At 42.9% G+C, this 14,819-nt stretch overlaps 1 protein-coding gene across 6 annotated transcripts in view; it reads left to right on the top strand.

The window, feature by feature from the left end:
• The window catches only part of KAT6B (lysine acetyltransferase 6B), a 195,391-nt gene extending 184,621 nt beyond the window's left edge, over positions 1 to 10,770 (top strand). For 4 of the 6 annotated variants that reach the window (XM_027129789.1, XM_027129788.1, XM_027129790.1 and 1 more), the window contains exons 15-18: positions 309 to 468; positions 1,064 to 1,402; positions 3,668 to 3,959; positions 6,634 to 10,770. In XM_027129789.1, the coding sequence (XP_026985590.1) occupies positions 309 to 468; positions 1,064 to 1,402; positions 3,668 to 3,959; positions 6,634 to 9,158 (3,316 nt within the window). In that variant the 3' untranslated portion in view covers positions 9,159 to 10,770. The remainder of the gene's footprint in view (positions 1 to 308; positions 469 to 1,063; positions 1,403 to 3,667; positions 3,960 to 6,633) is intronic. The other 2 variants (XM_027129792.1, XM_027129786.1) reach the window with 1 other exon arrangement.
• Positions 10,771 to 14,819: the final 4,049 nt, after the last annotated feature.

The following is a 14,819-nucleotide window of genomic DNA, read 5'->3' as shown; positions in this document are numbered from 1 at the left end:
TGGTGCCCTGGGGCGAGCTGGCTGCCTCTTAAGCATCTTACATCAGAAAGGGTCCCTAAAGTGAGGTGGATTCATTCCAGTTAAAGACAAGAGGTTCCCCAACGGTATTATCAAAACCTTTCTCCTAAAAAGAAAACAGGAAATGACACTTTTTGCTGCCCAGATTTTCAGTTTGCTGTACCCTTTCATTGCTGAGCTTTCTGGCTTTTCCTAAACAGATAATATTAGTGCTGGCATACGTCAGTATGTGAAGGTGAAATGAAATTTCAGCTTTTGATTGCACTTTGTTCTGCCTCCTCACATTACAGGTTTGTCATCATTAGACGGGAAAAGTTGATATTGGGCCACATGGAAAAGTTGAAAACCTGTTCCCGGACTAATGAGCTTGATCCAGAGAGTCTGAGGTGGACCCCAATTTTAATTTCTAATGCTGCAGTTTCTGAAGAAGAACGAGAAGCTGAAAAAGAGGTAATTCGGCTTCATCAGCCTAAGTTGTGTAACTTCAATCTTGTAGCATTCTGAAGCTCAGAAAGTCATTAACGTCATTGTCAAAAGCTTGGTTATCTAGAGAGAGCTCGTGAAATGATAGGGCACTAATTTATCCTAACTGAGGTTGTGTGGTAAGACATGATAATTTTATTGAATTGAGTATGAAAAATGAAACATTTATCATTGATCACAAAGCAGCATTTTTCACTACTGACAGCATGTAATCAGATCAAATTCGGTGCTGAGCTCCAAGGCTGCAATGTCAATCGATTCTTTGTGTTTATGAACTTGCTTAAAGTGCTCCATGCCAGTGAGCATGTAATGTAGTGATAAAGGACTCAAACCAATTCGCTGCATCATTAATACTGCTAAATATCCCATGAAACCCAATCTTCTTTGATTTGTTATCCTAACTGATGCAAAAGAGTTCTGAGATGATGCAGCTGGAATGCTGCTTGGCTGGCTGACTATCCTGATCAGAAACGACTTAGAGATCCTTTGCCTTTGATCCTTAGAGGCTCTGGCTCTGTAACTGCCCTCTCACTGGCCCGCTATTTTTACCCTCCCCCCTTAGGCTGAGCGGCTAATGGAACAAGCTAGCTGCTGGGAAAAGGAGGAGCAAGAAATCCTGTCATCTAGAGCTAACAGTAGGCAATCACCTGCAAAAGTACAATCGAAAAACAAATATTTGCATTCCCCGGAGAGCCGGCCCGTGGCAGGGGAGCGAGGGCAGCTAATGGAGCTGTCTAAAGAGAGCAGTGAAGAGGAAGAGGAAGAGGAAGAGGAAGAGGAGGAGGAGGAGGAGGAGGAAGAGGAGGAGGAGGAGGAGGAGGAAGAGGAGGAGGAAGAAGAAAATATTCAAAGCTCTCCTCCAAGGTTGACTAAACCACAGTCAGTTGCCATAAAGAGAAAGGTATGTGTCTGTTTAGATTTTCCGTCTGAGTCAGTTTCAATCACATCTTATTTGTCATTGCAAACATTCTATCTATTAGTATTTGTTTCACTCTCCATTCTTTAGATGTAATTTATTTGTATCCAGTCCCACTGATCATGTATCGTCATTGTTTATCTTCCAGTTATGATTGTGTTTATTCTTTGTGGTTTGTTAGTGCTGTGACAGGAAACCAGGGACAGGCAGGCTTGCTAGTCTGGTAGTTACTGCCACCTGCTGGTTCATAGGACTGGAGTAAATCAGGCTATGTGAACAGAAAAGGGCCCAGGGGAGCACTTAAACCACCCTTCAGTGAATTTCGATGAAAACAGCAAGGCTGAGAGAGGATAGGAGACTTGTCCAAGGTCACACAACTCTTTAGAGATGGAGGCAGAACCAGATGAGTGCTCAGACTCCAAGCCCAGCACTCCTGATGCTATTTCTTGTTCTTGGCATAGAATTGTTAGAAGGTATTTTAAGCCCTTCAGTTTAATGCTATTTTGCATTTATGCAAGTACACATTACTGAAATGTCTCATATCTTAGTAGCCTGGTGGTTCCTCTAGATACACATACCCTGTGCAGAAAGTAAAAAATTGCTTTTGTCTTTAGGTAACTGCTCAACCCAGAGCTGATGTCTTTGTCTTTAGTATCTGTCTGTGACATAGAGAGGGACCAGACACTGCAGGATAGCCAAGACTAATAGTGACAGCGCAAGTTAAGGCTGTGCCCCAAGGCCACCCTACGTGGTGTCTGTCAAAGAACCTGCTGTTCTGACTCCCAGCTTGGTGTGCCTTCATCTAAGCCTGGCAATATTCTAGTGGAAGGGCAGCTGTGGGGAGGTGCTAGAAAGGAGCATCCCATAGAGTGGACTTTAGGCTTATGAATAATATTTCGATTTCTTACAAGGAAAATGTATTCATGCATTATGTATACAACAAAAGAAATTTGTTTTAAAAACATCAAAAACCAGAATTATCCAAGGCATGATAAATGCCTACTGTCATATAAGTGGACTCAACCTAAAGAAAACCAGTTCTGTATATTGGCTATATTTATGTTTGGGAAAATTCTAATGGATTAGGGAGAGAGCAGGCCAGCTGGGGGGATTAATAATTATAAGTGTTAAATTACAGAATGTGACTGTCAGGATTTATATGTGCACTTCAGTGAACATTCAGGCAGTTAAAAATGTGAGACACAATAATTCTTGGATACAGTTTACTTAGAGTTTGAGTTTTAACCACGCATATTGAACCCTTCTTTGCAATGTATTTCCAATAATTTTTCAGACCCATTATTGACAGATTACATCTTAGCAGCAAATCTGCCTGTTCTTATATTTGAATTTTGTATCATTGAGTACTTTTTGCTTGGAAAAAAAAAAAACATTTTATATTTGCAATTATGGAGAGTCATTTGTGCCAACCCGTAGTACAATTAGAAAAAAAAATTATATCTTATGTAAATAAGACACTTTCCACATGTCTTTAGATTTTCTTTAGATGCCATCTATGTTGAAATATTTTGGGGAATTCCCTGGCGGTCCAGTGGTTAGGACTGCACGCTTCCACTGCCAGGGGCTAAGATTCCACAAGCCTCGTGGAACGGCCAAAAAAAGAAAAAAAGTAAAATTATCAGTGATATCCCTGCAGCCACCAATATATGACTCTAACATTGTAAACAGACTAATTCTTTCTTCAAGTACCCTTTCTTCCTTTGCATCATTCCTGACGTCCTATGAAATGGGGAACAGGTAGGCTAGTCTTGTACACCATCATATATCTTACAGTGCTTTGCACAGAGTAGGTGCTCCTTGAACAGTTATCAAGTATTAAAATGAGTGACCCAGTGGCTAGTTGATTGTTGAAACATTTATAGAAACATTGGTGTCCATGATGACTTAATCACTATGGTATACAGGATTTTGAAGCCAGCAGGTACTACTGGAAAATACATGCTAGAAAAGCAAACCTTAGCTTTTAAAATCTACAGTTCAGCTGCTAGGATGTTCCCTCTCAAAGCATCTGCTTGAGTAAACAATTGTTTTATTTGGAAAGCACTTGTCTCTGTAGTAGGAGCCCGAGAGGGATGTTAAACATCACATGGAAGGTTAAGTACAAAGACATTACAGAAGTTTTTGCGTGTAAGAGTCTCAGACACGTGTTCAGTACATGTTTGCTGCATATCGACTCAACACTGTAATTTCTCATGAGCTCTGATGTATTATGTTTGGCATTAATTTCAGAGGCCTTTTGTGCTAAAGAAGAAAAGGGGTCGTAAACGCAGAAGGATCAACAGCAGTGTAACAACTGAGACCATTTCAGAGACGACAGAAGTACTGAACGAGCCCTTTGACAACTCAGACGAAGAGAGGCCAATGCCACAGCTGGAGCCTACCTGTGAGATTGAAGTAGAGGAGGATGGCGGGAAGCCAGTGCTGAGAAAAGCATTCCAACATCAGCCTGGGAAGAAAAGACAGACAGAGGAAGAGGAAGGAAAAGACAATCATTGCTTTAAGAATGCTGACCCTTGTAGAAGTAAGTGGAGGAATTATAAGAACCTTACCCTTGTGAATATCTGTCTATTATTGCCAAAAAGCAGGCAGCTGAATTCTACCCAAAGGCACTTCTGAGGCTGTACCAACCCACCAGAAATAAGTGCTCATCTGTCCTTTCTCATTCATAAAAGGTTCTATCCCTTCTTCTTGGAATTGGATTTTTATGTTCAACAACTTTAGAAGTTTAACATAGTCCAGAACATCCCTCTAGGTGGGTTCATCTTACTTTCCAGAAATTGGCTTATCCTCCAAAATTTTGAAGTCTGTCAATAAGAAACACATTGCACTTCCTTGATTCTAATATGTACTTTTTTTCACATTTAACATTTCTGAAATCAGGGTATATATTATTATTGATGTGAGCATTGAATGCAGTAGTTTCTTTCTTCCTGAAAAACAAATATTAGTAAATTGATGATGTGTCCTATAATCAGTGGTGTCTTTGGATATGTTCTTATCAAGAATCATCTAAAACCTACACACACCATCACTATTAGCTTTGATAATATAGGATAATGTGGAAATCAGGAGATTATCCTTCCTTTCAAATACTGTTTTACAGTTGCTATTGGCAGGGACACCCCACCCCATCTTCTAAAAAAAATATTAAACACCATTGACTCCTGTTTGATGCCCTATTTAAAAGAAACCATCCCTTGCCTGTCAGGCTGGGAACTTGAGCTCCCAGCTGAATTCGTGAGGATTTGTGGGACAGTCTGTACTCTACAATGGAAATGACTCTATTCAAAACCTTACTTTATTTCAGTCTAGAGAACAGGCCATCTCACTTCCCTGGAAACCACAGGTTATCACTCCTGCCTTTGAAAAGCCACTGTTTTAAGAACATGAGCAAGCAGCTCCTTGACTTTCTTAATTAACAAGAATACTATTGCCACATACATACTTCGCTGAGGCAGTGACATTTCGCCCTGGGTATAGAGGAACCAAGCCTTGTTTGTTAGTTTCCTTAAACAAATAAACATACGAAACAACTGCAGAAAGAGGTCATTTTTTGGTCTGGAATTTGAGCCTTATTTCCACTTCTTAGCTGTCTTCTCGGGAGCCTGTACATGAATCATCACTGCCTTCATGCTCCACTTTGTGCCACTTGCTTTAAAAATTCCAAGTTGCCATATTATACCTGATTCCTTTCAGGATCTTCTTTCTTAAAAAATAATTATTGGAAAGCTCATCTTCTGACTTAGAGGGGTTTCCTACAAATGCTGATAGGTCTAGTAGCACGTGGAATAAGAATGTGGAATCCAAGGTCATTGGCATGCCTGTTGCCTGTCCATACGTATAGACATATGAACTTAGTGAGATGTCTATTAACTGGAGGTTGTACTTTGCACTTCGGAAGGAATCAGTCTACAGCACCGTATCTTTTCAGCTAACCAATTTGAATGTAATACATTCAGGTAAGTTTACATGTAATCCTTTTATTACATAAATGAGCTAAGAGCTTACCCTGTTCTGCACTGATAGGATTAGATATCCAATCTGGCAAAAGGGATCTCTGTTCCACACTGATTATTAGATCTTGTTTTTGTTCTCCAAAATAGTGTTTCTAATAAGGCTATTTCTCTTTGTGAAGCTTTTCCTTTAAATTGACCCCTCTAGGAGATTAGTATAATCTTTAATTTTATAAATATCTTAAGACTTGGGTGTTTTATGTTTGTATTTATTCATATATTTACTTGTTTGCTTGCTTATATTTATATAAATATATTTATAATATATAAATATATTTACATATTTATTTATATTCATATATGCATATAGGTACAGTAAAAATAAGATTAGCTGAGCTAAAATGAACTTGACAGTTATGGTTTGCTTCTTATTTAATATTCAAACCATACCATACATTTGCACATTGATCCAAAATGCAATGTGGATAGAATTAGTGATAAAAAGAATACCTGTATTTTAAATGTTCAATAATTTCATGGTAAATACATTATAGTTTGTGTCATCCAGAAATGATGATCCTGGAGTAGATTACAGATGTATTTATGTTCTGGTTATTTAGTTATTTATTCATTTGTTTCAGAGGTACATAGTTTATTTTTATGCCAGAGAGAACATTCGCATCAAAGTAAATAATGTCATCTGAGATCATTTCAATCCAGTAAATGTCCACAAGCTGAAGTTCACTTTCTCAGGATAAATATGCAAGTTAGTTCTATTCATTTCTCCAGTACAGTGGTGATTGGGATCTGAGCTAACTTTAACCCTTTCCCCTGCATTTCCTAATTTGCAAATATTCAAATTGATTCTCTTTACATTGTGGAATTCCAGGCTTTTGTATCAGACAATGTCTTGTTTGTCAAACTCAAATACGTTTATTATAGTGGCCTGTATCCATGTGCTTCCTATAAAAAGCACAGCTTTCTGTTAAGAGTGGGTTGTGTGTGGAGGTGTGTGGTGTGTGCGCCATATATTGTTTTCCGGGCCTAGGTTATTTACTCCATTTATACCACAATATTATTCTGTATTAGGTTTGACTGTGTCGTTAGCATCAACTCTTAAAATGCTAAATTGAAAGCAGTATGTGCTAAATTGTTTAGAAGAAGAAATTCAAGTTGTTCATGGTGATGCTTTCTAAGATTTTATTTTCCTTCCTCTCTCTTTCTGTCTGTCTCCTCACTAAGACAATATGGATGATGATGCAAATAACTTGAAAGAAGCCAGTAGAGACAATCCTGAACCTCTAAAGTGCAAACAATGGCCAAAAGGAACAAAGCGTGGTCTATCTAAGTGGAGACCAAACAAAGAGAGGAAGACTGGATTTAAACTGAACTTGTACACCCCACCAGAAACACCCATGGAGCCCGATGACCAGGTAATAGTGGAAGAACAGAAGGAGACTCCAGCAGACAAAACCAGCCCCGCTCCCACCAGGACTGAGGAGGAGGTCAAGGAAGCCGTGGAACCCCTGCTGCCTGGGGACGAAAACAGAAGGGAGGAAATGTGTGCACCTGTAAGTCCAAATAAATCGCCAGGTGAAAAACCTGAAGACGATCTAATCAAACCCGAGGAGGACGAGGAGGAGGAGGAGGAGGAGGAGGAAGAGGAAGAAGAAGGAAATGTAGAAAAAGACCCCTGTGGTGCCCAAAGCCAGGAAAAAGAGGAGCCAGAAGTCTGCACGGACAAAGAAGACCCCGTGCGTTTGGATGACCATGAAGAGGAGGAGGAAGAGGATGAAGAGCCATCTCACAACGAGGGGCATGATGCAGACGATGAAGATGACAGTCACATGGAGTCTGCCGAATCGGAGAAGGAAGAACGCCCAAGAGAAGGCTTCAAAGAAGTGCTGGAAACCCAGGAGGCTTTTTTAGACCTTAGTGTGCAGCCTAGTCATTCAAACGCAGAGGTCCTAATGGACTGCGGCGTTGACCTTACAGCTTCGTGTAACAGTGAACCTAAGGAGCTTGCTGGAGCCACTGAAACCGCCCCTGAATCTGATGAGGAACCCGCAGGAGAACAGGCACAGGAGCAGGACCAAAAGAACAGTGAAGAAGTAGATTCTGAGTTCAAAGAGGGAAACACAGCAACCTTGGAAATCGACTCTGAGACCGTCCAAGCGGTTCAGTCCTTGACCCAGGAGAACAGTGAACAGGACGATACCTTTCAGGATTGTGCCGAGACTCAAGAGGCCTGTAGAAGCCTACAGAACTACACTCACGCAGACCAAAGCCCACAGGTCGCCGCCAGTCTAGACGACTGCCAACAGTCAGACCACAGCAGCCCAGTTTCATCCGTCCATTCCCACCCCAGCCAGTCAGTACGTTCTGTCAACAGCCCAAGTGTCCCTGCCCTGGAAAACAGCTATGCCCAAATCAGCCCAGATCAAAATGCCATCTCAGTGCCATCTTTGCAGAACATGGAAACCAGTCCAATGATGGATGTCCCATCCGTTTCAGATCACTCACAGCAAGTCGTAGACAGCGGATTTAGTGACCTGGGCAGTATCGAGAGTACAACTGAGAACTACGAGAACCCAAGCAGCTATGATTCTACTATGGGTGGCAGCATTTGTGGAAACGGCTCTTCACAGAACAGCTGCTCCTATAGCAACCTCACCTCCAGCAATCTGACACAGAGCAGCTGTGCTGTCACCCAGCAGATGTCCAACATCAGTGGGAGCTGCAGCATGCTGCAGCAGACCAGCATCAGCTCTCCCCCGACCTGCAGTGTCAAGTCTCCTCAAGGCTGCGTGGTGGAGAGGCCCCCGAGCAGCAGCCAGCAGCTGGCTCAGTGTAGCATGGCTGCTAACTTCACGCCGCCCATGCAGCTGGCTGAGATCCCCGAGACCGGCAATTCCAACCTTGGCTTATATGAACGAATGGGTCAGAGTGATTTTGGGGCTGGGCATTATCCACAGCCGTCAGCCACCTTCAGCCTTGCCAAACTACAGCAGTTAACTAATACACTTATTGATCATTCATTGCCTTACAGCCATTCCGCTGCTGTAACTTCCTATGCAAACAGTGCCTCTTTGTCCACACCATTAAGTAACACAGGGCTTGTTCAGCTTTCTCAGTCTCCACACTCCGTCCCCGGGGGACCCCAAGCACAAGCTACCATGACCCCACCCCCCAACCTGACTCCTCCTCCGATGAATCTGCCACCGCCTCTTTTGCAACGGAACATGGCTGCATCAAACATTGGCATCTCCCACAGCCAAAGACTGCAAACCCAGATTGCCAGCAAGGGCCACGTCTCCATGAGAACCAAATCGGCATCTCTGTCACCAGCCGCTGCCACCCATCAGTCGCAAATCTATGGGCGCTCCCAGACTGTAGCCATGCAGGGTCCTGCACGGACTTTAACGATGCAAAGAGGCATGAACATGAGTGTGAACTTGATGCCATCCCCAGCCTACAATGTCAACTCTGTGAACATGAACATGAACACTCTCAATGCCATGAATGGGTACAGCATGTCCCAGCCGATGATGAACAGTGGCTACCACAGCAATCATGGCTACATGAATCAAACGCCCCAATACCCTATGCAGATGCAGATGGGCATGATGGGAACCCAGCCATATGCCCAGCAGCCAATGCAGACCCCACCCCACAGTAACATGATGTACACGGCCCCCGGGCATCACGGCTACATGAACCCGGGCATGTCCAAACAGTCTCTCAATGGGTCCTACATGAGAAGGTAGGCAAAATGGGCAGTCTCAAAACCCCTGGGCATCACTCTCGGATTGATCTGCACAAATACCTTCGAAGAGTACGATTTCAAAACCAGCAATTGGTGTGAATGCAAAAACATTTGTTGGCACCATTTATTTAAAAAAAAAAAAAAAAAGCTGTATGCAGCAGAAAGCCTTATACAAGTTGTTTTTCTTTCTTCTTTTTTCTTTTTTTTTTTTCCTTTTTCTTTTTTGGTACCTTTGTTTCTGTTCCTTTTATATGAAATTCTCTGCAAAGGAAGGCCTCTCTTTGGACTACAGTTTGGAGCCAGCCACTTGCTGTGCCTGCTTCCATTAAACAATGTGGATATCAAGCCCCATGCCCCAGCCCACCCCCAATTATCTGTTTTAATACTGAACCTAGAGTTTTTTTTTCTTCCCCGTCTACTCCATGTAAATGCCTTTAGCATTTCAGTTATTGTATATTTTGTTTGAGGTGACACTTCAGCATGCCGCTAATGTCTTTGTTAGTGACAGTGCATTTTGTAGTACTGTACAAGTGTTGTGCTAACGGTAAGCCATTTCTTAAGTTTTTTGCCTTGATTAGGGTGCCCTAATTTGAGGGTTTAAAAAAAAACTATATTTTTGTTAATTATAAAACTGTAAAGAGCTATAAAAGCTATTCCCATTTGGTTAGTCAAAAGGGTTTTATTGCTAAATGTTTGGTGTAAAGTTGAGACCCTTTTCCATTTTGGTGACAGATTTCTTTGGGGAAAAAAAGGCAGCTTTCTGTTTTATAAATGCAGACTTCTGTTTATTGAATGAAGCATATCTCAGTGTTTATCTGTCAGGTTTTGAAACATTTCATATATGTCCAAATACTTGGCAGGATTTAAAAAAAAATAGTGAATTTGGTGTAAAGTTGCTATTTTATGGAAATGCCTCTAACTTTACATTTTCATTCCATCTGTAGATTTTTCTATCTTTATAAAATATTGGAGTTATTTTTTAAGGAAAAATAGAGAAGTAGCTTGTGAATAGCTCAAACTAAGCTTACAAATCGCATGTAAAAAAGCAAAAAAGTTATTTGTGTCTGTTTATATTGCTTCCTTTTTTGTAGCCTTTGTACCTGTACAGGGTGACTGTAAGGGCCAAGCAGGAGAGGCGTAATCCTTGTATAAAATAGGAGCCAGCGACACTCTTGTATTTATCTGTTCTCTTTTTAGTCAGTCACTTCAAGAAAAAAAAACAAAAAAAACAAAAAAAGCTGTACATTTTAACATAAAATAAATTATGATGAGCCATTTTTAGCCTCTTGTGTCCTGTCATATTATGATTGATAGAGAATGACCAATTGAACTGTATCATGTGTCACATCTCAGAACACATACACATTTTGGGAAAATAAATTATTTAGTGTAAATCAGAGTTAAGAGGTTTTCTGATTTGTTTTGACTTTGTGGGAGGGGGTTGGCAATAAATAAGAGTAATATCTAATAAAACCATCACATATACCAAATACCTATTTAATAAATTAATTTATAATGGATTTTAATGCTTTTCATGAAAGTTTATTTTATGCTAGTGCATACCTTCTGTATGCCAATCATTGTCTTTAAAATAAAGTGAATTTGTTTTTTTCTTTTTGACTTTGATCTTCATTTGCAAAGGGATCCTGCCCAAATACCCAGCTGCCTCATTTATACAGTCTGTATAAACTCGCCTCAGGGCCTAGTCCAGTGGTAGCAAACTTCATTTTTTTAAAGATTAATACAAAAAACACCCAATTTGGACTTGTATGTTTGAAAAATCATTTTCTTGAAAAAGGCGTGAAAGTTTTGCTCTGTTGTGAATGAGTGATTGGATGTTATTTTTTAGAATCTAAAGTTTAGATTCTAAAAAAAAAAAGTTATTGTTCACAAACGTTATCTTACGGCATTCAGAGAAAGTTCTGTCTGACTGTTAAAACATTTACTTATTCAAGTGACAGGCCTTGAAATGAATGCTTGACTTGGCACCCATGTGGAAAGGAGGACAGTACATACAGCCCCGAATCATAGGTCCCAATGGAGGGAGGATGCCCGGCAGGGTTTTGCCTTCTGCACTCACCCTTATTATCTTTTCCCACAGTTACGAAGCAGTCTGGGCTTAGTGTCAAGATTTTATCTTTTGGTCCCTTCTCCCCACAACTGCATAGCCAGTGCGGGGAGTATCTGTAGTGGCTGAGGAGGGCTTCCAAGAAGACGCGTCTGCAAGGGCTGTCATCACCACGAGGAGAAGAGAAGCTTTAAGGTGCTTTGCTGGTAGGAAAGGAAACCTCTCATCCCCCTCCAGAGCGGGAAGCGATGGTGTGCTGCCTGTTGGAATCAACTGCTGGCATCTGTGTGGGAGCTGCTGAGGATCTTAGCAGCCCAGTGGATCCACACCTCAGGCAAGAGGCTGCCAGCCTGGACGTGGGGGTGGGGGCGGGGCGGGGGTGAACCTGGTAACCAGCTGAAGAGAAACCACGCAGAACCTCCCACAGGGCCCACCTTGAAACCTTCTCATGGTTGGTCTCCTCTTGGGTTAAGTAAGGTTCTTTGGGAACTGAGATGGTCCTCTGTTCCATGTGTTGCAATGGCTTGTAACCACACACTTGTGGTCTGTGTGGGGCATCTGGGCTCCCCCCACTCTGCCTGCCTCATAGTCCTCCCGGGAACTTGAGGACAAGTCCCAGTCACTGCCCCAGACCTGCCGCACCATAATTTAAGAACAGTACTGGGGACTCCTTGTGTTTCACAGGCTCCCTAGGGATTGCGGCATAGCCAGAAAGGGGAGCCCCTCTGCTGGCCCAAAGTCCTAACGTTCATTGACAGAAGGGAAAGGCTTGGTGTAGGAGGGAAACTGCTGATCTGAGGTGGCCTCAGATCACCCTGCCCGCTGCTCTGCACTTCCTTACTCTCAGAGAAATCAGCTCGGCCTTAAATGTGGCACCAACGATCTGGGAGAACAGGAGCTTGGATTCATCAGGACTGAAACAGAGTCACCATTAGGTGAGATTCATCAGCAGGCCCCATCTTGTAAACCCAGTAACGTGTTCTTTCATTTATAGGAGGCTTAACAAGTGGTTGTCAGTTGCAGCCTTTATTTTTTACCGGCACAAGTCGTGCCTACCCAGGTGTGAAGGCATCGGCTTTCCTCGCCAACATTACGTGTTAGAAACAATGGCTCACAAATAGTATCACAAAAATAATGACTCACAAACATCCACCCTATGTAGGAAATGGGGCAGTTTCTCCAATTTACACATGAGGGGATTGAGGCTCAAACAAGCTAACCTAATTGCCCAAACACACTCAGCTGAAATCTGTGAGCAGAAACAAACTTGGTTCTCTCCAAATCGCAGCCCTTTGTCCTAGAACACTTCCCTCTGGGAAAAAGCCCTAACTTGTCATCTCTCTGATTTAAAGGCATAGGTAACAAATACATGATGCTTTTAAAACTGTTAGGTGCTCTACATATATAGGTTACTTTGTTGTTACAAGCAGTCCTGGTTTACAGTACAAGTACTGTTATATTCTGAAGCAGGACCTTCAATTTCTCCGTACCCACACTCCTGGTCTTCCTTCCCCCTCCTCCATCTTCTTTCCTGGATCTGCCTCCCAACAAACAAACACTCAGGCCTGGGGCTCCCTCTCTGTTTTCTCTCATTATCTCACCCAGTACAATGACTTCCAACACCACCTCTATGCAGATAATGCCCAGGATTATGTCTCTAGTAGTGGACCTTCCTTTGAGCTCTCTCTAGATTCAAGGTGAAATGACATGGGACGCCTTTTGTATGTCTTAGACATGATATAACTGGTGATGTCCAACCCCCTACCCCCATTTCTGGCCCTGTCAACCCCATCTCAGTATTAAGGCACCACCAAGAAACCGAATCACTATCTTCTAATTCTCTCGCCCCTCCCAGCAGGTTCTGTGTATTCCCCAAGATAATTCCAAAATAATCTTGAATACTAGTCCCCTGGCACTAGCTTAGTCCAGACCATCTTCCTCCTTCCTGTCAACAGCTCCACAACCTCCTTACTGGTTGCCTCCTCCCTGCAGTCCATTCTCTCTACTTCAGTCAGGGTGATATTTTTTTCTTTCCAGAGTGATCTTCTTAAAACATAGATCAGACCATTCTGCTGCTTAAAATTCATCGGTGGTTCTTATTTGTACTTGGAATAAAGTCCAATCTCTCTACCCTTCTGCGTCCACCTGCCCTCTCACCCACAAGCTCCAGCTTCACGGATGGGCAACTCCTGAAACACACCACCTCGGGTTAGAAACACATCTCTTTGCCACTTTGGTGCCACTTCACCTGTGCTGTTCCTCAGCCTAGAATGTTCCCTCCCCATTTGGCAGGTGCTCTCCTTCAAGTCTCACTCATCCCATCCGCTCAGGTCTTCTTCAACCACCTCGTCTAAAGTGGGTTTTTCCCCATCCCATCCCCATGCTTCTCCACCTCAGTACCTGCTTCCCTCATTCCACTTTATCACAGCATACATTTTTGCATTGGCCTCCTAACCCAAATTTTAGCATGTGGTAGGTTCTCAAATACTTGTTGACCAAATGAATAGTTTATTTCTGAAGAATTTAAATGCTTTTGCAAAAACTGTTCCTTGGATTTCCCTGGTGGTTCAGTGGTTAAGAATCTGCCTGCCAATGCAGGGGACACGGGTTCGAGCCCTGGTCCGGGAAGATCCCACATGCCGCGGAGCAACTAAGCCCGTGCACCACAACTACTGAGCCTACGCTCTAGAGCCTGCAAGCCACAACTACTGAAGCCCATGCACCTAGAGCCTGTGCTCCGCAACAAGAGAAGCGACTGAAATGAGAAGGCCGTGCGCCCCAACGAAGAGTAGCCCCCACTCGCCGCAACTAGAGAAAGCCCACGTGCAGCAGCGAAGACCCAACACAGCCAAAAATAAATACATTTATTAAAAAAACAAAAAACTTCTGTTCCTCCTTTCCCCTACCCCTGGCTCCCATCTTAAAGAGACCAGACCTCCAACTTCTGCTTTCCTTAGCAGGACTTACAGCCCCACAAAGAGGTGGGAACGTGTGGGAAGGTTGGAGAGAGAACACCGAAAGAGCACTCCAGGAACACCAGCACTGGACCTGTCCTTCCCACATACGGATTCATTTAAATGTAAATACTTCATTATGATGGATAAAAGTTAACATTTTATTAAAATGGAAATCTTTCTTTCTGGATAAGTAATAGATCAGACCTAGGAGATAACTGAGTTTAGAGGGGGCTATTGGGATCCTATGATGGGAAGGTCTAGGTAGGGGCCACTAGAATCCCTTTTGGTCTACATCTCTTTCCCAAAAGCCTGTGTATATGGCTCCCCTTACACCCAAATCTGAGTCATTATAAGGACCCATTATGGGCCAAGGTGACCATCCCAGAGCAGATACTAGGCAGTCCCAGGAAGCCCTACCAGCCACAGGGGCCCAGGCCACAGGTCCTCCTCTCTGGCACAAAAGCAGGGCAGCCGCCCTAAGGTTACAGGGTGACCCTCGGGTGGCTTTACAAAGCTGCTGAGCCCCTAGTGGGCCCCTTTTCCTGTTTTCCCCGTAGGCCTTTATCAGGCAGTTTTGATTTCTGGTCCTGGACTGCTGGCATCTCCATCAGCATCTCTCTCTGGGTTCTGTCTGGTT

This window comes from Aethalodelphis obliquidens, unplaced genomic scaffold (genome assembly GCF_003676395.1).
Source record: "Aethalodelphis obliquidens isolate GAN/ISIS:26980383/991018 unplaced genomic scaffold, ASM367639v1 scaffold37, whole genome shotgun sequence".
In the NCBI taxonomy this organism is placed as follows: domain Eukaryota; kingdom Metazoa; phylum Chordata; class Mammalia; order Artiodactyla; family Delphinidae; genus Aethalodelphis; species Aethalodelphis obliquidens.
Note: the sequence above shows the minus strand (reverse complement) of the source record. Positions and strands in the feature narration are given on the sequence as shown.